The 24,517-nt window shown below is 42.9% G+C and overlaps 1 protein-coding gene across 2 annotated transcripts in view; it reads right to left on the reverse strand.

Annotated features, from left to right (window-relative positions):
- LOC126263142 (trafficking protein particle complex subunit 13) overlaps positions 1 to 24,517 on the reverse strand; it is a 255,521-nt gene that overhangs the window by 175,633 nt on the left and 55,371 nt on the right. The window contains exons 2-3 of one of the 2 annotated variants that reach the window (XM_049960176.1): positions 23,933 to 24,194; positions 5,790 to 5,958 (exon numbers count right to left, since the gene is read on the reverse strand). In XM_049960176.1, coding sequence (XP_049816133.1) covers positions 5,790 to 5,956 — 167 coding nt within the window. In that variant the 5' untranslated portion in view covers positions 5,957 to 5,958; positions 23,933 to 24,194. The remainder of the gene's footprint in view (positions 1 to 5,789; positions 5,959 to 23,932; positions 24,195 to 24,517) is intronic. The other variant, XM_049960175.1, reaches the window with a different exon arrangement.

The raw sequence follows: 24,517 nt of genomic DNA on the forward strand, positions 1-24,517 counted from the left end.
TTTCAAAGGGGTGTGTTGGATATGTGTGAACAATATACACAGACAGAAAATAATACACCACCACAGAGGAGATGTGTGATATAAACAGAAGTTGGTAGGCATGTTTCTACATGCGAAAGATAATGTCTATAAAATTTCGTGCCAGTAACGTAAGAGTCATGCTAGTTGTGCCACTATGAAAAATTGAACGAAGTTTTTTCTTTAAATACATTTTGTAATGGTTGTGAGAGTCAGTAACTGTTGAGATTGAAACTGGTTCATTGATGTGAGTCAAGAATGCCTCACTGAGGTAGAATGTGGTTGTGTAATAGGGCATGAGAAGCTGGATGTTCCTTCTGTGATATTGCAGAAAGACTTGGCTGGAATGTAGCCACTGTACATGACTGCTGGCAATGGTAGTCATAAGAATGTGCAGTCACAAGGAGACCAGGCTCCAGACAGCCATGTGGCACTATCATGAAGGATGACCACTGTGTTTGGTGTAACTGCTCTGAGGCATCATACTGCATCTGCAGCAGCATTTTGAGCAGAATTTGACACCACAGTGACACAATAAACTGTTACAAAGTGGTTACTTCCAGGAACCTCCGAGCCAGATGCTTTGTAGCATGCATTCTGCTGTTGTAATCTAACACACACTACTGAGTGTCACACGCTGCATTGGCCTGCTTGATAATCAGATCAATCTCCAACTGAGAACATAAGGTAGACCATCGGACAGTTCTAGTGTCATCTACAACCAGGATTAACCATACTAGTATTGATCAACCAAGTCCAACAGGTATGGAACTCCATCCCACAAACTGACATTCGGCACCTGTACAGCACAATGCATGCAAAGTTTGCATGCTTGCATTCAACATTCTGGTGGTTACACCAGTTATTAATGTGACAGGGTTTCACATTTCAAAGGCTTATCTCACACTTACATTAACTTGTGACCTGTTATCTTGCAATGTTAATCACTTAAATATGTTACCTAGAGAAATGTAACATACTATGATAGTTGCCTCATCAGGAAAGAGGGGAAGGAGAGGGAAAGACGAAAGGATGTGGGTTTTAAGGGAGAGGGTAAGGAGTCATTCCAATCCCGGGAGCGGTAAGACTTACCTTAGGGGGAAAAAAGGACAGGTATACACTCGCGCACACACACACATATCCATCCACACATATGTGTGAGTGTGTGCGCGAGTGTATACCTGTCCTTTTTTCCCCCTAAGGTAAGTCTTTCCGCTCCCGGGATTGGAATGACTCCTTATCCTCTCCCTTAAAACCCACATCCTTTCGTCTTTCCCTCTCCTTCCCCTCTTTCCTGATGAGGCAACAGTTTGTTGCGAAAGCCTGAATTTTGTGTGTGTGTTTGTGTGTCTATCGACCTGCCAGCGCTTTCGTTCGGTAAGTCACATCATCTTTGTTTTTAGATATATTTTCCCACGTGGAATGTTTCCCTCTATTATACTATGGTAGTTGTTACTCACCATGTGCGGAGATGCTGAGTCGTACATAGGCACAACAAAAAGACTATCACAATTAAAGCTTTGGGCCATGAGCCCTTGTCAACAACACACACACACACACACACACACACACACACACACACACACACACACAAAATTGCAGTCTCAGGCAACTGAAAACACAGTGTGGTTTCAGTTGCCTGAGACTGCAGTTGTGTGAGTAGTGTTTGAGAGAGAGAGGGGGGGGGGGTGTTGCAGGTGCACGCGTATGTGTATCTATTGTTGACGAAGGCCCATGGCCGAAAGCTTTAATTGCGAGTGTCTTTTTGTTGTGCCTATCTGTGACTCAGCATCTCTGCTATATGGTGAGTAGCAACTTTTTCATAATATTGTTACATTCCAGCCTGGATTTTCCATTGTTTGTTTTTTACTTAGAGAAATGTATTTCCAAAATTTCATTACTTTGCATTAAATATTTCTGTTGTTGCAATTTTTTTCTGTCCATATATTTTGTATGTGTGTATATGTGTATATGTTGGCTGCACAGAGTGCAGTAGAGCTCCATGACTGTTTTGTATACTCTGCAGTGTTACCTTAACTATGTACTGTAATGCGAGGCTCTTATGTAATTATGGGTGTTAAAATATAGCTTGCCTTATTTATGCAATTTTGTATTCATAATTACTATTTTTTGTGCTCATTCTAACACTATTGCAGTCCAGTCACTGGTATATTCTACCCCATCAGAAGCAGGGCCAACGGTGACATTCGGTTAATGTGACTGCAATCACTGTATGACATTTACCTGGCTATGAGCACTGTGCAGCTTTGCTTTCATATGAAGGGGCGCTATGAGATTGTAGCCAAAGGCAAGAGACACCACCTACTTACAGATACTGCTCAGTACAACATAGCCAGCATTTAAGACAGCTTCGTAACTGGCACCATCTAGTTTCTCAGTGGGGTGGTGAGGGGTGAGGTCGGGTGGGGTGGGGTGGGGAGATGTGGGGTGGGGAGATGCGGAGTGGGGTAGGGAGAGGAGATGACAGGTGGGCTGGGGTGGGGAGGGGAGATGAGAGGTGGGTGGGGTGGGGGTGAGGGGTGGGGGCGGGGAGGTGAGGGGTGAGGGGTGAAGGGTGGGGAGGTGAGGGGTGAGGGGTGGGGAGGTGAGGGGTGGGGAGGTGAGGGGTGGGAGGTGAGGGGTGAGAGGTGGGGGGTGAGAGGTGGGGGGTGAGAGGTGGGGGGTGAGAGGTGGGGGGTGAGAGGTGGGGGGTGAGAGGTGGGGGGTGAGAGGTGGGGGGTGAGAGGTGGGGGGTGAGAGGTGGGGGGTGAGAGGTGGGGGGTGAGAGGTGGGGGTGGGGAGGTGAGGGAAGGTGCCACCCAAAGTCACCATGAATACTGTTGCAACATTATTACTATTTACAACTATGGCCCCACTATTCAGATGGCTCTGATCCTCAAGTATGCTGTCTGAAGGGATCACACCAGACTCTGGCATACAAACCAGCCCACGGATGGCCTTCATGGTGCTTGCGATTGCTATTATCCTGCCTAACATGGTATTTTCTGGTGTCCTTTATTTGTAATAGACTGAACTCTGATGTGGCTTGGGTTGTACTTTGTGAATACTGACTGCAGTTCAATTGAACAGTTCTTTGTAACACCTGTTTGTGTGTGTGTGTGTGTGTGTGTGTGTGTGTGTGTGTGTGTGTGTGTGTGTGTGTGTGTGTGTGTGTGTGTGTTATTGTGAATGAACTCCTCAGTGCAGGGGTGCAGATCACCTTTTACAAAACTCCATTTATACCTACCTATCCATTAACGCCTAATGCAAAACAATACAATAAGTCATCAGAACACAAAATAGTGGCTTTTTCTCTGCCTTTTTTTGTTCCTAAGTACAGCAGTGAGCTCAATAATGTGGAACGGAAAATTACTCATAGATGAAGGAAACCCGTGCTCTGAATGCCACCCTCACCTTCCCTTTTCACTGTATGTGTGTGTGATATAAACAGACACACATCTTAATGAGAGCTTTGAGCAGCCGCTGGTGAAGTATCAGTGCAGCAGCAGTGCAGTAGGGAGTCGCATATTTAGCTTTCATATTTGTTTAGTAGTTTGATTCTTAATTTCTTTCCAAGTGTTTGTGCACTTGCATATTTAATTACATAAAATCCTTGCGTATTCTCGTATTTGAGAGGAGTTACATTGTTTATTGATAGCTGTAAAATATAAATTCGCGGAGTCCTTAGTCAGTTGTTTGTTTTGAACAGCCAGTGCTTTCTGTTTATTTCGTAGAGTCAGTTAGCAGCAGACAGAGGCCAGTGCAGTTTCATCTGTGCTTGCAGAGTGACGTGTGCGAGCAGCACTAGCAGAAACTAGTTGTATATTCAGTTTTTCGTATAAGTTCCGCAGGTTTAATTCAAATTACTTTGTGTGTTTGTGTGCTTGCGTGGTGAAATTTTTCAGATATTTGCAAATTTTCAAATTAGAAAGGGGTAGTATCAAATTTTAATAACAGTAGAGTGTAACAACGCATAGGCGGTTGTCATTTGTACTAAGACAGGGGTAGGATTGCACTGTAATATCTGCATAGTGGCGTAGTCATGGTCATTTGATTGCTTTGATTGTAAGTAATTGTTTATACATCGTAGCTCAATCTGGTGCTGGTGACGCAACTGTGCAGTCACATATTGCTGTTTTATCTGTTGCAACTCTATACGTCCAGATATTAGCAATAGCATGGATAGGGTGTGTGCGTGCTGTGTGCGGCCGCAGGAGGAACTGGCAGTGGTTTGCGAGCAGCTGAGCGCGTTGGGGATGCCCTCACCTCAGGGAGAGTGGCGGACTGCAACGCGCTCAAGTCGCTCAAGGGGGAGGGTCAATGTGGAGGCTGGCCGGTTGGCCTCGCCCGTTCATCCTGTCAGTGGGCAGGTGGCAGCTTCTTCAGCAAGGCACGCGGGGGCAAAGGCTTGCTGGTTATTGGGAGCTCCAACATTAGGCGGGTGATGGAGCCCCTTAGGGAAATAGCGTACAGGGCTGGAAAGAATTCCAACGTGCACTCGGTTTCTCTGCCGGGGGGCTTCATCCAAGAAGTGGAGGTGGCCTTGCCTGCGGCTATCGAGCGCATGGGGTGCAGTCGTCTGCACGTAGTTGCTCACGTCAGCACCAATGATGCCTGTCGCTTGGGTTCTGAGGCGATGCTTAGTTCGTACAGGCGGCTGGCGGATTTGGTGAAGACCGCTGGCCTCTCACGCGGGGTGCAAGCAGAGCTCTCTATTTGCAGCATTGTTCCCAGAGTGTACCGGGGTTCTTTGGTTTGGAGCCAAGTGGAGTGTCTCAACCAGAGGCTTCGTCGACTCTGTGACGGTCTTGGCTGCAGATTTCTAGACTTGCGCTATTGGGTGGGGAATTGTAGGTTGCCCCTAGATAGGTCAGGGGTGCACTACACAAAGGAAGCGGCTACTTGGGTAGCAGAGTACTTGTGGCGTGGACATGGGGGATTTTAGGCTAGGCAGTAGTGCGGGGTGTCCTGATGATCACTCACCAGTCGACGTGCAGGCAGGGAAATCCGGACATGCTCAGTGTAAAGACACTTCAGCTATCAAGATATTGGCAGTAAATTTTCAGAGTGTTCAGAATAAAGTTCCTGAACTTACTGCCCTCCACGAAGCGTGTGGCGCACAAATTATTCACGGGACTGAGACCTGGCTGAACCCTGAGATAGGAAGTTATGAAATATTTAGTCAGGGTTGGAACGTGTATCGGAAAGACAGGTTAGACACCGTAGGAGGTGGTGTCTTCATTGCAGTTGACAAAAATATTGTGTCTACTGAGGTCGAAGTAGAGTGTGATTGTTAAGTTATCTGGACACGTTTAACAGGGCTAGGAGAAAAAGTTAATTGTTGGATGTTCTTTTCATGAATCGCTACTGAGGAAATTTAGAGAACCAGCATTTGAGGCTGACTGCAGTACAGTTTTACTGCTGCCAACTTATATTTCGCGGAAAGACCACAAAGATAAGATAAGAGAGTTAGGGCTCATACAGAGGCATATAGGCAGTCATTTTTCCCTCGTTCTGTTGTGAGTGGAACAGGGAGAGAAGATGCTAGTTGTGGTACGAGGTACCCTCCGCCACGCACCGTGTGGTGGATTGCGGAGTATGTATGTAGATGTTGATGTAGAGATACTATGGGTAAGACAAATAGAACATGAAAATAATTAACTATGCATACAAATTCACACTTAAAAATGTCAAATAGTAGTCCTGGTTGTCACAAGAAACAAAACTTCATGAGAGCAGGCTGCACTATGTTAACCAAGATCAATATTTACCCAAAACTTTGTGGTAACAGGAGAAACTGTCCAGCAGCTAGTGTCTCAACACTTGATACAGAAGTAATGTCATGCTTCAGATCATTGTTGAACAGGTTTCCTGGCAGATCTTTCGCATCACTTGTCACGATTAATGGACTTGATAAAGTTGGTCTTGTAAGTCGCATAACTGTAAGGAAGAACAAAAAAATATTAGATAAGAATACCGACAGCAGAAATTACTGCACCAAATATGCAATAAAATATTGAAATTTGTGGCATGGTGTTTAGTATAATCACAACAAACTTTAACGGACTGTTATCTCAGATTGTGTTGACCCTACACAGTCTGGAGCTTGAACTGTATAATTTGAGAACGATACAATTTTACCATTGTGCCACAGAAGAAGTTGAATGAATATTCTCACATCTATTCGTTACTTTGTTATACAAATATATAAAAAATATACATAATACATCTTGGAGAATAAATGGTAGTTATTCTGTGTTAACCCTTGAGTGGGTGCATCTATATGTAAAGCATGCCAACCACAAATAACATTGTCTTGTACTGTTCTATTGTTGTTTTACAATTGTAAGCCTCTACCTATTCCTTCACTGCCTATTCCTTCACTATAGCTTCAGCTAAAACAGTGCTAAGTTGTGCTGTCATACATGCAAGTGAGCAGCGATAATATAAAGTAGGCGAGAAAAACTTTATGATCCGTGCAAGGAAAGATCCACATTCCCACCCAGCAGTAACTCACAATGAGGCAGTTGTCTGCAAGTCAATTATAGTTGGAGTTAACGTTGATTGAGTCATTGTATGTGGCAACAGAACAATATAATGAGTTTATTTTATACTTGTTTAATTAAAGAGTGATATAGCTCATATAATGTAACTTTATTTTATCATTTTTTAATTAAACCAAGATTAAACAGTAATTTTGCTCATACATGCTTCTTGGTAGCATAAAAACAGCTATTCTTTACATAAGTACAAGGTGCACCACACATCTGCTTGTATTGTATAAAATGGCACACCCAGTTGAGGATTAAGAACCAGACTAATTACCAAAATGCTACAAACATACCAATAAAAATCCTTTTCAAACATGACAACTCCTTTATGATAACTTTGGTGCATGATGTTTCTTTCCCTTATACAGTCAGTAATCTTACAACAAAGTGAAACTATAAACATACAATCACTTTTGAATAACTGAGAATTGCCACACAAGGATAGAGATTGTTGCTGCTATTGTCCGTTTAGTTACTGTAGTGGCACTACCATTCGGGATTGGAAAAGTCAGTTTTGGTGCAATATTTTTGAGCGCGTAAGTTACAGCCAGGCGCGGGCCTTTTTACAGTGAGTTATTCTCAAAAACAGCTGCAAAGTAAAATGGAGGCCACAGGGGCGTAAAACCGCCGGAAAAAGTACACACAGTGTTTTGCATGGCACAAGTCACAGGCAGAAGAGGCCCACTGGCCAACGTAAGTGTTACGAGTTTGTGATGCAGAGTGGCGCGTTTAGCAAAACAGAGGTGCACAAGCACATGTAAATAGGTGCCAGTTCACTAACAAAGCATTCAAGTGTGACAGCTCTCCTGGATGTCGGGGCATATCACACCACCGGCTACACACAGCAGCAGATGGGGCGCCAGCTTTCCAGTCCACGGCAGGTCGTTGGTTCGACCCTCTGAGGCCAATGCAGGGTCCTTAGCCAGCCAGCGGGCCATGCCATGGCTTGCTACTGCGGGCAGTCTTGTTGGCTCCCAACACATGCCAGAGGCATCCCAAGGCAAGGGCCGTAGATTCGGATGCCGGATCATGGGCACTTGTTGTCACTACGATCTTAACCACTATGGTGAAGAAGCACGCAGTGCGGCTCCCAGCGAACGCCGCTGAGGCAGGGATGTAGACCATTGAGTCGACTGCCAGCGCATCCTGACGTCGCGGCTGTACAAGGCCGACATACAGCGGAGTGTTGCACGGGTCACTGAGGCAGCCATTCCGCGCCAAGCTGTTTCACAGACAGCAAAGTGGTGTCCTCAACATTGTGGGACCCGGTGATGCAGACTGAGGGGAATGCGGCACTGTAGTTGTAAACAATAAATCACTTGGAAAGCTCGGACAAGAATTAATAAGGTGCCTCTTCCCACTACATTTGGTGTTGCTGTTACATTCGGTGTCAGAAGTTGCTACTACATTACTCATTAAAGCTGTAAACCTACTTTTAAACAATAATTTTTTGACACCTTATCCTTGCACAGGGATGATATTATAATGATTCAAGGCTGTCACAAATGAAGTAATTAATGTTTTCTGTCAAACCAGGTCTTTTAGTCTAACCTAGATCACAAATGGTATCTTTTTGTTTGACATCATTAGTGTCTGCTGTCTATTAGGTAGTTTACTAGGCATTAATGAAGAGTTAAACACCCACTGTTTATTACAAATAGCTCAAAACCTAAAAGCTTGTATACTTCAATTTGAGTGTAAAATGAGCTGAGTGTTAGGTGTAACAAATATTCACTAAATAATGATGTGTCATATAAAAAGATAATAGCTACCTGAGAGAAAGCCACTGCATTATTTACATTTTGTATATGTGTATATCAGATTACACTTTACTTAAAAGAATTATAGTAAAAGAAAATCATATCAATTATATCATCTTAATATGAAATAATGATTGATAATACATAACTGTTGTGGTATCCAGTCCAAAGATTGGTTTGATGCAGCTTTCCATGTGAGCCTATTCTACGCAAGGTCTTTCATATATGAATAACCACTACACCTTACATACAGTTGAACCTGCTTAATTACTGATCTCCAATTTTATCCCACACACTTACCACCATTGCCAATTAGACAATTCCTTGATGCCTCGAGATGGGTTTTATCAATCAATCCCTTATTTTAGTCAAGTTGTACCATAAATTTCTTTTTGCCTCAATTCAGTTCAGTACCTACTGATCAGTTATTCACTTTACTCATCTTATCAGCATTTTTCTATAGCTTCATATTTCAAAAGCTTCTGATTTCTTCTTATCTGAACTGCTTGTCATCCTCATTTCACTTCCATACAACACTGCACTATGTACAAATGCCTTCACAAAAGACTTCCTAACACGAGATATTAACAATTTTTTTTTTTTTTTCAGAAATGATTTTCTTGCTCTTGCCAGTCTCCATTTTACGCCCTTTCTACTTTGGCCCTCACCAATTATTTTGCAACCTGTATAGCAAAACTCATCTACATCTTTTAGTGTCTCATCTTCTGGTCTTATTCCCCTGGCATTGCCCGATTTAATTTGACCACACTCCATCACCCTTGTTTTACTGTTATTGATGTCAATCTTACCAACTCTTTTTAAGACATTCTAATTCCATTCAGCTGCTCTACCAAGTACTTTTCTGTCTCTGACATTATTACAATATCGTCTGCAAACATCAAAGTTTTTATTTCTTCTCCTTGGTTACCTTTACTGCTTGCTCAACATACATGCTGAATAACATCAGGAAATCATTACAAACCTATCTCACATCCTTCTCAACAATTGCTTGTCTTTCATCACCCCCAACTCTTATAACTGTAGTCTGGTTTCTACTGAATTTGTAAGTAACCTTTCACTCCATGTATTTTATCCCTGATACTTTCAAAATTTCGAACACTGTCTTGCTGTTAATACTGTCAAAAACTCACTCCAAACCAATAACCTGTCTGGTTAGTATCAACTCAACTCAGTTGTTACCCTATTTCTCCGGAACTGAAACTGATCTTCCCCAACATAAGCTTCTTCTGCAAACGTTTCATGTTAGTATTTTGTGACAATGACTTTTTATCTTATGGCTCAGTAGTATTAACACCTTCCAGCATATGCTTTCTTTGGAACTGAAATTATTACACTTTCCTGAAGTCTGACGGTATTTTGCCATACCTTGCACACCAAGTGGAATAGTTTTGTGAATATCTCCCAATGATCTCATTAATTCTGAGGGAATGACATCCACTCCAGAGGCTTTATTCAACTTACGTCTTTCAGTGTTCTCAATTTTCTCTCTCATTATTGTATCTACCATCTCATCTTCATTTACTTCATCTTCCCTTATGACTGGGTTCCCATGCATGTTCTTGATTTATGAATATTCTTAATAAGAAGCATATCTAAATGTGAAATTAGCTCTGTAGAGTAGACAATACCAACAAGAACAAAGAATAACATAACAACATCCTTTCCCAAGGCTTTAGTTACCAACCACCACAACCAGAAATAAGGAACTTCTCCCTCAAAGTCTCTCTCAACCTTCCCAACTTAGTATTCTGCCACCCACCCAACATACAAACACTCACACTAGTCAAGCTGCAGTGACAGTAAAATCTAAATGGCCATGCAATGTAACCACGTAAGTCAATGCATTTATTTGCAATCTGTTGTTACTATACACAAGACATCATCAACAGCTCAATAATGTTTTCATTCTCGTTTATGCACCTATTCATCACCCAATGCCTCAATGCATGCACTGATTCAGCTGGGAAGGGTGTCATGAGCCGTTGAACAATCTCCTGAGACAAGCTGTCCCATAACTGTTGGAACTTGTCCTTAACATCCTGGACACTCTCAATGGGACGGAATCGGCATCCGAGGTAGTCCCTCACATTCTACTGGGGTCAGATCTGGGAACCCTGATGGCCATGACAGTACCTAAACACCACACAGACAATTCATTGAGCCACATACCATGCATGGACAAACACTGTCCTATTGAAAAATGGCACCATGATACTGTCACAGGAGAGGTAAGCATATGAGAATACAGGACATCTGTGACATACTGCTGTGTCATCAGAGTTCCACCAATCACTACTAAACGTGACCTGAAGTCATACCCAATACTCTCCAAAACATTGAAAGCCTGGAACACCTCCACACAGGTTGCCACTATACTCGCTGACAATGGACATTCAGGGTGGTGCAGAACTGCAATTCATCACTGAACACAATGTGACACCATTAACTGGCTGTCCACATTTCCCTATCATCACTCCAAAAAAGGCCCTTTGTATTATTGTGTTAATATAATTCTGTGCATGGGACATTAATTTCTTGGTTCAGATGCTACTAATATATGACCACGGGTGTGAGTTTACCAAGAATGTTGAGACACAGAATGTTTCAGTATGTCTGTTACTTGTTCTCACTTTACAGGTGCAGATGTGGAGTTATGATGTGCTTGGATTACAGCAATCCTCTCTCATATCTGAATGCCCCAGAAATCTGGATATTGTATGACTGACCAGCCAACAAAATGGATACCCACAATGAGGCCCCTTTCAGCACTTTCAGGTGCTGATAATGCTGTCTCATATGAGTACATGGCATCTCCGTGTCCTTCACAGTTACCACTCGGTATCTCTTGGTGCTCTTGCCTCATATATACCTTACCGAGCCTGGTAACTACAATAAACATGAACCACATGAATACTCTCTGGTGGCCATTCTGCCTTTCACAGAGAATTGCTTCTAACCTTTTACATACCCACTGATGATGTGTACCTGTACGAAGTTATGTTGACAATTGACCACGTTCTCAAGAAGCTTCATTTTTTTTTTTTTTTTTGTCAGGCTGTGTGTATGGTGAGTTCTATATTTACTCCTTTCACTTTTTATAGTCACCAATAACTCCCCAATATTGCGTTTTGAATTTACAACAATATGAAAAGAATAGCTTGCTACTCACCACACAGAAAAGGTGCTGAGTGGCAGGCAGACACATTGAAAAAAAAGACTACCAGATATTATTAGCTATCAGAACTAGGTCTTTCATCAGATGTAGACAAAACAGAACACGTGTGTGTGTGTGTGTGTGTGTGTGTGTGTGTGTGTGTGTGTGGGTGGGAGGGTGGGTGGGTGGGTGGGGGGGGGGGGGGTGTAGGGAGGAGAGTGTGCAGGCATGCACGGGTTCAGGCACTGGACAACAGCTAATAGTATCTAACAGTCTTTAATCTATCCTTTTAACATTTTTATAATTTCTCCCTATATTTTCCATTGTTTGTGTTTTGTATTTTAGAGTTCTTTAGAAGGATGTTGCTCACAAGTTCAGCAATGTTTTGAAATTAGTTTAGGTACATGTCAACTGCTCAACTCATCAACTATATGGTGATTGCTTATACTTTTTCTTTCCATTATTTGGACTCCAGTCACGACCTTCCAGTACCACAATAATTTAAAAATTTGACATGAAACACAATGGCAATTTTTACAGTACACATAAGAGATATGAAAATTAGGTGCAGATTACTATGCACACATGTAGCTACTGACAATTAATGCCTGATGAATTCACATTTACACTGTAAAAACAAATCATACAAACTGAAACAGCTCCCATCAACTAAGCTCTAAATAAAAATTCCTGAAGTCTAGAATTGGCACTTTCACATGAGCATACCTAAATATGGCTAAATTACCAAGAATGCTTATAGAATGAATAAAATGAGACTGTAGTAATACTTTGCCAATACAACTACTATACACAAAAGTAATTCCCATCAGGGATTTGACTGCATTACAAATTCTGCATGCAGTTAACAAACCTCATTATTTATGAGGTAGTAGTTATTGCTGCTGCTGCTTAGGGTTTGTGATAGCAAAGTTGACAGCTTCCGTACATCAATATTTACAAAAGTAAATTTCATAGAAATTTTCACTTACTCAAAAACACAATACTGATGATAAAAAACAGCAACAGGGATAAAAACTAACATGGTTTTTGTTGTGGTCTTCAGTTTGAACATTAGTTTGGCGCAGAGCTCTACACACTAGTATGGCCTGCACAAGCCTCTCCATCTCTGCATAAACTACTGCAATGTCTATCACTTTGAATTTGCTTACGCCTTGGTCTCCCTTTACACTACCCACACTTCCCTCCATTAGCAAAATGACTATTCCTCAATGCCTCAGGAAGTTTTCTACCAAGTGATTCCTTGTTTTAGTGAAGTGGTGCCATAAATTTCTTTTCTCTCCAATTCATTTTAGGATCTCTTCATTACTTACTACATCTCTCTTTTCAGCATTGTTCTGCAACACCAAATAAAAAGTAATACATGCAATAAAGACATTCAAAATTTAAATAATGAGCTACAAAACTGAATGGATTCGTACTTTCCTGTATGGAGCAGCAAAATGGACATACACAGGGTGGAGAAAAATTGTGTCTCAAAATTTTAACCTTGGATACCTAATGCCAGTAGGAACGAAAATTACAAATGTTGTGTAGGTTGTCAATGCACCATTTTTAAACTATGGAAACTTGGCGCCACACACTCCTATGGGCTGTGGGATTGCCCTGTTGCTGTTCATCCATTGATGGGCAGCGCTATGGGTATCGGTTCACATATTCAAACGTCCCTACCCTGTCACTGCCCCAACGTGATAAGCACACATGTCAAATAGGTCTTGTTATTTGTCTCTACCTCACATCAGAGGCTTCCACTTGCAAGCTTCGCATTGGAGAACACACGCGTCACCTGTAATTTAGTCGTACAGTAAGCGCGGCACCACACTATTCGTTTGAAGAACAACGAGATATGGCTTTTGTTTATGGACTAGCTGATGGTAACGCGCATGAAGCTCGATGGTTGTATGAGGAATGGTACGCAGCAAGACAACATCCACAACTGAAAACGTTTACAGCAATTCACTGGAGACTTGGTGAAACAATCTCATTAGCACGATATCATGGTAATGCTGGAAGACCTCAAACACAACAGGATGCTGCATTTGAAGAGACTGTTCTTGAGTGCTTTGAGGAAGCACCTACAAGAAGAACTCAAGTGGCTGGACATGACATGTGGGTCACTCACAAAATCCTTTGGTGGACTATGAACACAAGCTAGGGTTTTGCCAATGGTTTCCGCGACGTGTTGCATGAGATCCTAGCTTCCCCGCCATTGTGTTGTTTACCAACGAGTGTAACTTCTATCAGGATAGCGTTTACAACACTTGAAACATTCATTACTGGGCAAGGGGAAATCATCATGTCACGTACATCCACAGACATCAGGAACGATTTTTGCTCAACATTTGGGCAGGCATTGTGGGTGACCATCTGATTGAGATGGTCCGTCTAACTCCTCAACTTACTGGGGCAAATTATCTTCCCTTTTTGCAAGAAACTCTACCCAACCTGCTGGAAGATGTACACCTGGACATATGGCTACGCACGTGGTTGCAGCATAATAGGGCACCCACACATAACAGTCGTGATGTGCACATTTAAATGAACCCTTCGACGGCCGGGTAATTGGCAGAGGTGCTCTCAAAGAATATTCTTCCCCCCCCAATCAACAGACACCAGATTTTTTTCCTGCGGGGACTCTCCAAGGTTCTAGGGTTCTAGTTCAGCCAACCCAACACAAACCACCTAGAAACAAAAAGGAATTAATGGATTGCATTCAACATGCCACCAATCACATCACGGCAATGCCAGGAATCTTTGAAAGAGTTTGGTAAAGCACTGTTCGACGTTACCAAGCTTGAGTCAGGTCAGAGGACCACCGGTTCAAGCATTTGCTTTAAGTAAACAATGTCCCAGCTACTAAAAAGGCCCTTTTCAGGGCCAACGCAATTTGTAAAGACTTTCTGTACACGAACTAACAGCTGTTGATGGTTTTTTTACCGGTGCATCTTATCATGAAACTACAATGGATGTATCGGGACCTCAATGGATTTGCCCGCAGGCCCCCAGAGTGGAAGACTGGCACGCTACCACCAACTGTGTGGACCACCTTGGATACATCGTGATCTACAGCAGGCAAAGCATTCACAGTCACACGTTGTCTGGCAACAGCGCAATTCCACGACCAATCGGAGTGCATGGAGCCAAGTTTTTGCAGTTTAAAACTTGTGCATTGTCAACCTACAAAACATCAGTAATTTTGGTTCCTACTAGCATCAGCTATCCAGGGTTAAAATACTGTGACTATTTTTCTCCACGCTTTATAGTTTTACTTTACAATACTTTACATAAGTTGGAGTTAAGCCTCAAACAAGAATTTAAATGGCAGATGACAACTTCAATCTAGAGGATGAGATCCCAGGCGAATCACAGGCTAAACATCCAAAAACAACAAGCATTATTAAAAAAATGTGCCATTTTAAAAATCAGTGCTCCACATGTGCATAGAATTGTTGTCTCCCCATTGGTAATGGAATCTATGCTTCAGAGAGCAGCAACCCTTCCCAAAGAGTATTTGTAGAGTACCCTTCAATGGCTGGAAGAAGCTATGCTACACAGACAGGTAGTAGATTTGACCAATAACTGCTTGTTTTTTGTTGCTAGTCACTCACACTTTCGATGGTGCATCATCTTCTGCCCCTAAAGCAATGCCATTTCTTGTAGTGGAACGTGCAGGGGGTAATTGCACAGTGAGCAATAGGCAGGATGTTGTAGGCCTTCTTGGCTGATACATCTGCTAACTTGTTTACTCAACTTCCCATATGCTCTGGCACTCAACAACTATCACATCCTTTCCTAATCCCTGGATGCAAACATGTAGTAACTAGTAGAGGTACAAGTCCTGGATGTTCTCAATTGGCTTCTATGATGTTACATGCACAGAAGAAGGGAAATTAATGGTTGATGGAGGTGGGGGTGGGAGAGGGTTGGTTGGTTGGTTTAAAAGAGGACAGAAGGGACCAAACTATGAGGTCATCATCCCTTGTTCCTAATAAAACAATGCCACAAGTGTCAGAAGAAAATGGACGAAACATATAACATAAAACGAAAAGAAAGGAAAAGCCACAAGAACAAAGGGAAGGCAACGAACACTAAAAGGAACAAAAGAGGGCAAGAAAACAACAGAGACGGCAGAAACAGAAGAGAGTAAAACATGAAAGCAGATTACAGTGACTGGCCAACCACGAGAATAAAAAAGGGAAAGCCAGGCACTCTGCAACACATCAAAACCTCCACCCTAAAAGACTAATGACCTCAGCAGTTGAGTCCCATAGTGCTCAGAGCCTCCACCCTAAAAGCACTTGGTTGGAGGACACAGAGGGACAAAGGACATGCGCTAAGACCTACATAGAAGTATAAAACCCAATATCATGGATAAAACATAAAACTAAAGCTGCTGTGATGGCATTGTCGCCCAACACCAAAGGTAGGGTGCTGGTTGGTTGGTTGTTTTGGGGAAGGAGACCAGACAGCGAGGTCATCGGTCTCATCGGATTAGGGAAGGACGGGGAAGGAAGTCGGCCGTGCCCTTTCAAAGGAACCATCCCGGCATTTGCCTGGAGCGATTTAGGGAAATCACGGAAAACCTAAATCAGAATGACCGGACGCGGGATTGAACCGTCGTCCTCCTGAATGCGAGTCCAGTGTCTAAGCACTGCGCCACCTCGCTCGGTAGGGTGCTGGGAAATTTAAAAGTCTGCTGCAGAGCGGCTAAAAGTGGGCAATCCAGCAAGAGGTGAACGACTGTCATTTGGGAGCCACAGCAACACTGATCTTGGCCACAAATGTGGGAGATGGATTGCCATGGGCAGGAAAAGTAGACGGTAATTCGGATGCTCAGGGGAACTATGAATGTGTGCTGCGTAACTGGTGAGTAGTTGCGCATGTCTGATCTGCCGTGGAGGGACACCAGCCTCCACCAGTACTCTGGTCACCGGACTCATCCTAAAAGCTCCTGTCGCTAACTGCACACCACAGTGGTGCACAGAGTCGAGTAAACGGTATGATGCCGACAGAAGTGCATGACACATGACTCTGCAGCTGAAAACTGCAAGCTGTGGGCTAGAGCCCATGACTGCACCTTGTGGATGGCTCCCTGGAGGCGCTGCTCAGCAACAACAGTACTGGAGCAGCAGTACGAAATGCAGAAGTAGTCTGCTTACAGAGAAGGTGAGACGGAGGGCCTCGACAGCTGCTCCTAGACCGTTAATGACCACCAAAAATAGAGAGACAGCCAATACAGAGCCCTGTAGGTCTCCATTCTCCTGGATATGGGGCAAACTATGGGAGGCACCAACTTGGACACGTAAAGTATGGAGCGACATGAAATCAGGGATCCCGGAGACCCCACTCATACAATGTGGCAAGGATATGATGTGGCCAGATCTTATTGTATGCTTTATGTAAGTCAAAAAAGACAGCAAACAGGTGTTGGCATCCGCAAAAGGCTGTTTGGATGGGAGACTCGAGTGACACAAGATTATCAGCGGTAGAGCGACCCTGGCGGAAGCCGCCCTGACATGGAGCCAGCAAGCCACGTGACTCCAGGACACAACCCAACCGCCGAAGTACCATACGTTCCAGCCGCTTACAAAGAACGTTGGTGAGGCTGATAGCTATCCACATCAAGCGGGTTTTTACTGGGTTTGAGCACCGGAATGATGGTGCTCTCCTGCCATTGCAATGGAAAGACGCCATCACACCAGAGCTGGTTGAAGATGACGAGTAGATGTCGCTTGTAGTCAGGTGAGAGATGGCTGTGGATGCGATCAGGCCCAGGAGCTGTGTCGGGGCAATGTGCAAGGGCACTGAGGAGCTCCCACTCTGTAAATGGGGCATTATAGGATTCACTGCAGCGTGTAGTGAAAGAGAGGACGTTCCCCTCCAGCCGCTGTTTGAGTGTGCGAAAGACTGAGAGGTAATTCTCTGATGCAGAGTTTAGCGCAAAGTGCTCAGCATAGTGCTCGGCAATCGCTTTTGCGTCGGTACTTAGCCCACCATTTATGGTAATAGCGGGGACAGCTGTTGGTGGCTGGTACCCAAAAGACGTTTTATCTTTGCCCAGACTTGGGAAGGTGACATGTGGCACCCAATGGTGGAGATGTATCTCTCCCAACGCTCCTTATTCCATTGTTTGATAAGGTAGCGAACACGGGCACAGAGCGGTTTAAAGTCTATGACGTGCTCCATTTGAAGAGTGCCGCTTATGCCGCTGTAGAGCTCACTGACTCTCCTTAATCGCATCTGCAACTTCTGGCGGCCACCAAGGGACTGCCTTACCTATTGGGCACCCTAATGAGCGAGGGATCACGTTTTCTGCCGCAGAAACAATTGTGCTAGCCACCTGCTGAACCATCACATCAATGTTACCATGTGGGGGAGATTCAGCGGTGACAGCAGAGGTGAAAGTTCACCAGTCCGCCTTATTCAAAGCCGATCTGGGCAGGCGCCTGTGTGCCTAATGCTGGGGCAGTGACAGGAAGATGGGGAAGTGGCCACTACCACACAGGTCGTCATGTGCTCTCCAGTGGATAGATTGGGCTGCAAATTGTTAATCAATGGCCGAGTAACTACCATGAGCCACACTGAAATGTGCGGTGGCCCCAGTATTTAAGAGGCAGAGGTTGAATTGCGACAGTAAAGTTTCGACACCTCTGCCTCTGCCAGTAAACATGGTACCACCCCACAAGGGGTTATGGGCATTAAAATCTCACAGAAGTAGGAAAGGTTTACGGAGTTGATCAATCAGTGCAGCTAATACATCCAGGGCTGCACCATCTGGAGGAAGATATACATTGCAGACAGTTATTTCCTGTGTCGTCCTTATTGTGACAGCCACAGCTTCAAGAGGGGTTTGAAGGGGGCACATATTCACTACAGACTGAGTTAAGGACATAAACACGAACTCCACCTGACACTATTATAGTCGCTACAGTTCTTTTAATATCCCTTATAGCTGTGGAGGGCATGGGTCCGCATTGCTGGGAACCAGGTTTCCTGGAGGGCAATGCAGATAGCAGGTGTAAAGCTTAACAATTTCCGTAGCTCAGCCAGTCGGTTAAAAAGACCACTGCCAATCCACTGGACGATTACATCGTGAGACTGGGTAGGCATGGAATATTCAATGAGGCAGTTTACGCCTCAGAGTCACCTGCTGCCACCGATTTATTGCCTGAGCAGTCTATATCCATTGTGCCTGAGGGTCTGGTGAGATCCATGTCCTCAGCAGATGCCAATATCTCCAAGCCATCCTCAGACGCAGAGCTTGTAGGTAGCGGTGGTGTGGGTGCCACTGCAATTTCCTTGGTCTTACAGGTTTTCTTTTGGATTTCTCTCACTGCTCCTTGGGTTTCCCTGGCTGGGAGGATTTCACTGGCTCAGTCTCCGGGACTGAGGATGAGCGTGAAGCCCTACGACCAGCTGATTTTGAGCTCATTAGCCACTGGCAGTTGTCTTTTTTCCCACTAGCAGAAAACTGGGAAGGGAGTGACACAAGGGACCCCTTCCTAGCGAGAGAAGCCGAAGAAGACTTATGTGTCTCCGGCTTAGAAGTGGGGACGGATGGCCCTGATGGTTTGGGGGGGAGGGGGGGGAGGAGGGGTGTTGCTACTGAGGTAGGTGGTGCAGGAGCAACAGGGAGGGAAATGCCCCCACCATCAAGGGGCCACGTGTAGTCTTCCGGCTCTGACAGGTGACTTGGGTTGGCAGAGCTGATGGTGGCAGAACTGATGTAGCGGCAGCGTAAGACGATGTCATATGCACAGGATGCAGGTGTTCAAATTTTCTCTTAGCCTCAGTGTAGGTCAGTCGGTCCAGGGTCTTGTATTCCATGATTTTCCTTTCTTTCTGGAGAACCCTGCAGTCAGGCGAGCAAGGCGAATGGTGCCATCCACAGTTGACACAGATGGGAGGCTGGGCACATGGAGTATTGGGATGGGATGGGCGTCCACAATCTCGGCATGTGATGCTGCAAGTTCAGCGGGAAGACATATGGCCGAACTTCCGGCACTTAAAGCACTGCAACGAGGAAGGCATATAGGGCTTTACATCACACCGGTAGACCAACCTTCTCGGGCAATGGATCTCCCTCAAAGACCAAGATAAAGGCACTAGTGGCAACATGATTATCCTTCGGACCCTAGTGGACACGCCAGATGAAATGTACACCTTGACACTCTAAATTGGCGCGCAGCTCATCGTCGGACTGCAAATGAAGGTCTTTGTGAAATATGATACCCTGGATCATATTTAAGCTCTTATGGGGCTTGATGGTTACAGAAGCATCCCTCCGGCTTGTCACAAGCGAGTAACTCCTGTGACTGGGCAGAGGATGCTGTTTTGATCAAGACTGACCCAGATCTCGTTTTGAACAAGCCCTCCACCTCCCCGAACTTGTCCTCTAAATGCTCAACAAAAAACGGAGGCTTCATCATCATGAAAGATTCCCAATCAGCTCTTGAACATACAAGGTACTGGGGCGAATAAGATCTGCTGCCATCCTTAGCCTGACATTCCTCCCATGGTGTGGCCAGGGAGGGGAATGATTTGGAGTTGTATTTCTGTGCGTTGAATTGAGCTCGTGACTGCAATGTAGAGACATTCCATTGGAACATAAATTAAACATATTCAATCAGTTCTACGAACTAGGTGATAATGTTAAACAAAACTCTTATTTGGTAAGAAACTTCAGTGTATGCAATGTTAGAAGAAGGCATCATGGTTCTTACACAGGAGAGTCACAGAGAGGCTAGCGTTTTTCATACAGTTCCTGATGACGAAGGTGGACATTTTCAATTTGCCAAAAAACCCGTTCTGGAAATACACAAAATTACCAGGCAAAGAGTGGAAACCTTGGTAAAAGCAAAAAAGAGTGGTGATGTTACCTACACTGAACGTAGGGGAAATAAAAATGAAGAAAGGAAATATAAAGCTCCTGATGTAAAATGCATTGTTGAACACATCAAAAGTTTCCCAAAGGACATACGTCATTACACAAGGACTAAAAGCTCCCTTCTATTTTCAAGCCAAGATTTGAATTACTGCAGAATGTATGAGGCTTTTGTTATGCTTTATCCAAACTCAAACATCAGATATTTGTACTACAAAAAGTTATTGAAAGAATACTTTGCGAAACTGAGATTTCACCGCCAAAGGAAATATACCTGTAACACGTGATCTGCTTAAAAGTGAAATGTTGAATGACTCAACCAATAGAGTGGTACATTATACTTCACTAGAATTTCATCATAGACACAGTGAAAAAGCTAGAGAAGAGATGGAGCATGATCATGTATATTCTACCACTCCCACACGTGATATATGCGCAGCATCCTTAGATGTACAACAGGTTTTCTCTCTGCCAACATTGTCACACTGCCAAATGTATTATTTACATCAACTTTCTTGTTACAATCTGGGGTTGCATATGGCAGATAATAATGAAGTTTTTTTGTTTCTTTGGCACAAGGGCATGAGCGGCAGGGGAGGCAATGAAATAGCAAGCTGTGTTTAGGAGGATTAAAAGTAAAATTACCCAGGAAAAAAAAAGTTAACAGTGTGGTCTGACAACAGCTGTGGCCAAAACAAAAATCCGATGGTACTGTTCCTCTGGTTATAATTCGTCTGTAATGATTTCTTTGACGAAGTTCACCACAAGTATGTCGTCTCTGGACGCACATACTTAACCTGTGTCCGAGACTTTGCTCTAATTGAAAAAAGAAATAGAGTAGAAAAATGTGAAGTTCCTTTGGATCTTGTGAGAGTTTTGTGTAATGCCAATAGCGAAACTCCTTTTCTAGCCACTATGATGATTTTTATGACTTCTTCAAAGGAGCAAAACAACATTTCATCACAAAAAAGTTAGAAATTTCCAAGGCTGTTTGGCTCAAGTTTCCAAAACCAACCCAGGACAAGTATAAAAAAAATTCAATGAAGCTGAAATGTGAATGCAAACAAATGTATTCAAAAAAGATGTGAAGATGGAAACCATGAAAGGCTTAGATCTCCCCCCGGTTTGAGCTAACAGACAGATCGAAAAGTGAGGAGGAGGAGGAGGAGGAGGAGGAGGAGGAGGAGGAGGAGGAGGAGGACTTAAAGATGATACCTTATCTCAAACAAGAAAACAAACTGTTTTACCAAAATATGACTGAGTAAACACAGCAGCCATTTATAGACTGCAACACTGTAATATTTTGTTAGTAAAACAGTGCTAAATTAATAAAACATGTAACTTTTTAAACTTTGTAAAAGGCTTTTATTTCTAAATAAAACTTGTAAGAACACATTAATGTCCTTAATTTTGTCTTTGTTCTTTAACTAGTTTGTTTGGTAACACAGCTCTTCTGTAGGCCTGACTGACTTTTCATAATAATATAGTTGTTATAGAAAAACTGTAAACTGTAGTTTCCAGATTTTTATAATAGCAAAATTATTATTATTATTATTATTATTATTACTATTATCCTTCCCACACCCCTTTATTTACACATATAAGTGGTAGACTTAGCCCAGTTTCTATGTTAGAGAGGTTGGCACATAGCCCTGCTCTTGTTTTGTTCCATCAACAATTGTTGTTGTTGTTGTTAAATCTTTTACAGTAACTTTACTCTAAAAAATGTTTGTAGATTAACTGTCTTCATTTGTTTAGGGTATGAAAAAATAAGGATATCAAAATGAATGCTTTCTGGAAGTTTTTAATGATTTCCTCAAAACAGCAGTTGTGGCACTTACCATGGATTTTATGATTACTCAACAACTGAGGTTAGAGCAATAAACAATCAACACTTCATAGTTTACCTGCAAAAGCAACGTCAATAATATCACCCATCTCAAAAAATTAGTTGAAGTGCTTCACTTTGATTAAATAGCTAATAGCACAAGGATTACACGTCATTTATTGGATGTTACACTTCTCGTACCAGTCAGCGTGTATTCTGCTCTGGATTATTTTACTCATTGCTTCAATTAATCACGCAACGTAGGCTTTCACAGCTGGTGCTTATTTCAGTTAAAACCACTGGGCTGAAAGTTAGTGGTTGATAAATAAGACTATTCTTAAGTTTTGTCTCCAACCGCAGGAGACATCGTCAGAGGTAAAAAAGGCAAGGGCATACTAGGATCTCCTTCAGGTGATGAATCTTCCCCTGGTCAATGTGGAGATTGAACACAAAGTGCTACTCCTCTGGATCTGTGAAATGTATAAACCTGTACTTCTCTCTTTGCAATGTCTTCTCCTTTTCCTGTTTCAGATTTTATGTCTTCTGAGACCCACTGCAACATCTTGGCAAGGTGCAGAACATTGTCTGCAGTCAGCAGGCGATTAACAAAACTAGATTTTCACTTGTAACAGTGGCAGCTGTAGCAGTGGAATGCTTCCTTGGCATGTATGGCGGTTCATAGCATTGCCACTGCTGTCACATGCCATGGTGTGATGTTTTCTGTTAGAGGGTTTTCCCCCAAGGGAGATCATCTCACTGATCCTCATCTAGCATGTTGGCCCTGGTATCATTTCCAGTAAGCACACCCTTTCTTCTGCTGCTCCCTGGAGTGGAGATGGTTTTGGTAAAACCCCTGGCTAGCATTGGTGCGATGCTGACAGTGCTAGCCGGTGTTGCCACTGTCCTTGTGCTTGCTGCAGACATTGAGAGGACAAGCTATCTACATGCTGCCATGAAATGGACTTTTACTGCATTGAGAGAGAGAATTACTAAGGTACTATATTACCTTATCTATGGAAAGGTCCAGTTGTTTATTAGCTCCAATACAGTACTATATGCAGACAAAAACTTTTCTTCACAGCAGTTATGATCTCAGTACTTGTGCTGCAAATGCAATCACTCAAATATCTTATTGGTTTAGAGCAAACTGATAACTGATGAATGAACACAAAAGAGTCACAGGGGTAGGGGGGCCTGGGAGGGGATAGGGGGGTGGGTGATTTTTTACTTTATAACCAAGTTTCTCCACATATGATCCTCGTTGTATTCAGTTCTTAAATGATATTTAGGTGATAAATTATCTTATGTCAGCATGCATAATATATTTGTGGTAAACCACATAGAGTAATTCATACGTTAAGATGCTTTATGAACTGTGAATCTGAAAGCTTTATTTTTCCATAGGATAACATCATGTACCATTCTTTTGTGGAAAATCCTAGCTGTGTGCATGACATCTCAATTCAGCAGACTAAAGCTATTAGAGTAATTTCTTGTTCTTCATTACACAGTACACTGTAAACCTTTGTTTTCTGAACAAAAAAACATGACAGTACCAAATTTCTGGAACGTGAACCTGTTCTTGAGGCACACTTTCTGGGTATTTAGGTACAAGGCACCTGTGATCTCTGGTGGTTCACTACAGAGTAATAATGTAATTATGATTCATTCAGTTGTTACCCGTTGTCATACACCTACATGAAAATGTAAAGGTGATGTGGTTGCTATCACTTCAGGAGCAGCTCACCATAGTGATGGCATGACACTCATTCAGAGAATCCATACACAAGGTTCATATTGGCCAACTCTTCATATACATTTGCTGATGTACAACTAACACTCCCAGAGAAACAAACCCGAGACAGAAGCAATGTTGAATGCAAGCTTGAGGTTGATGCGTAGAGTGTGAGTGTTACTGTTGTCAACAGCAAGTACTATGAGTGAATGGAAAAAGTTATTCCTGGAAAAAAATTCAAACAAACACTAAATGACTGGTTAAGTGCCCAACCACTCAACAATATCAAGGAATTTAATAAATGTAATAAGGTAGCTGTAAAATCAAAACCTAAGCTATTGTACTTTTGTATTATCGATTAACTGTATTATGTATATAACATTATCTACTGCTGTGTTGGTCTAACAACAATAAAATAATAATAAAAATTATTATTATTATTATTATTATTATTATTATTATTATTATTATTATTATTACAACCACCTCTATTACACTTTCTGCAAATATGAAACTGACTTAAAATAAATTTATTTGAAGTTTTAGGC

Source organism: Schistocerca nitens, chromosome 6 (genome assembly GCF_023898315.1).
Source record: "Schistocerca nitens isolate TAMUIC-IGC-003100 chromosome 6, iqSchNite1.1, whole genome shotgun sequence".
Lineage (NCBI taxonomy): Eukaryota > Metazoa > Arthropoda > Insecta > Orthoptera > Acrididae > Schistocerca > Schistocerca nitens.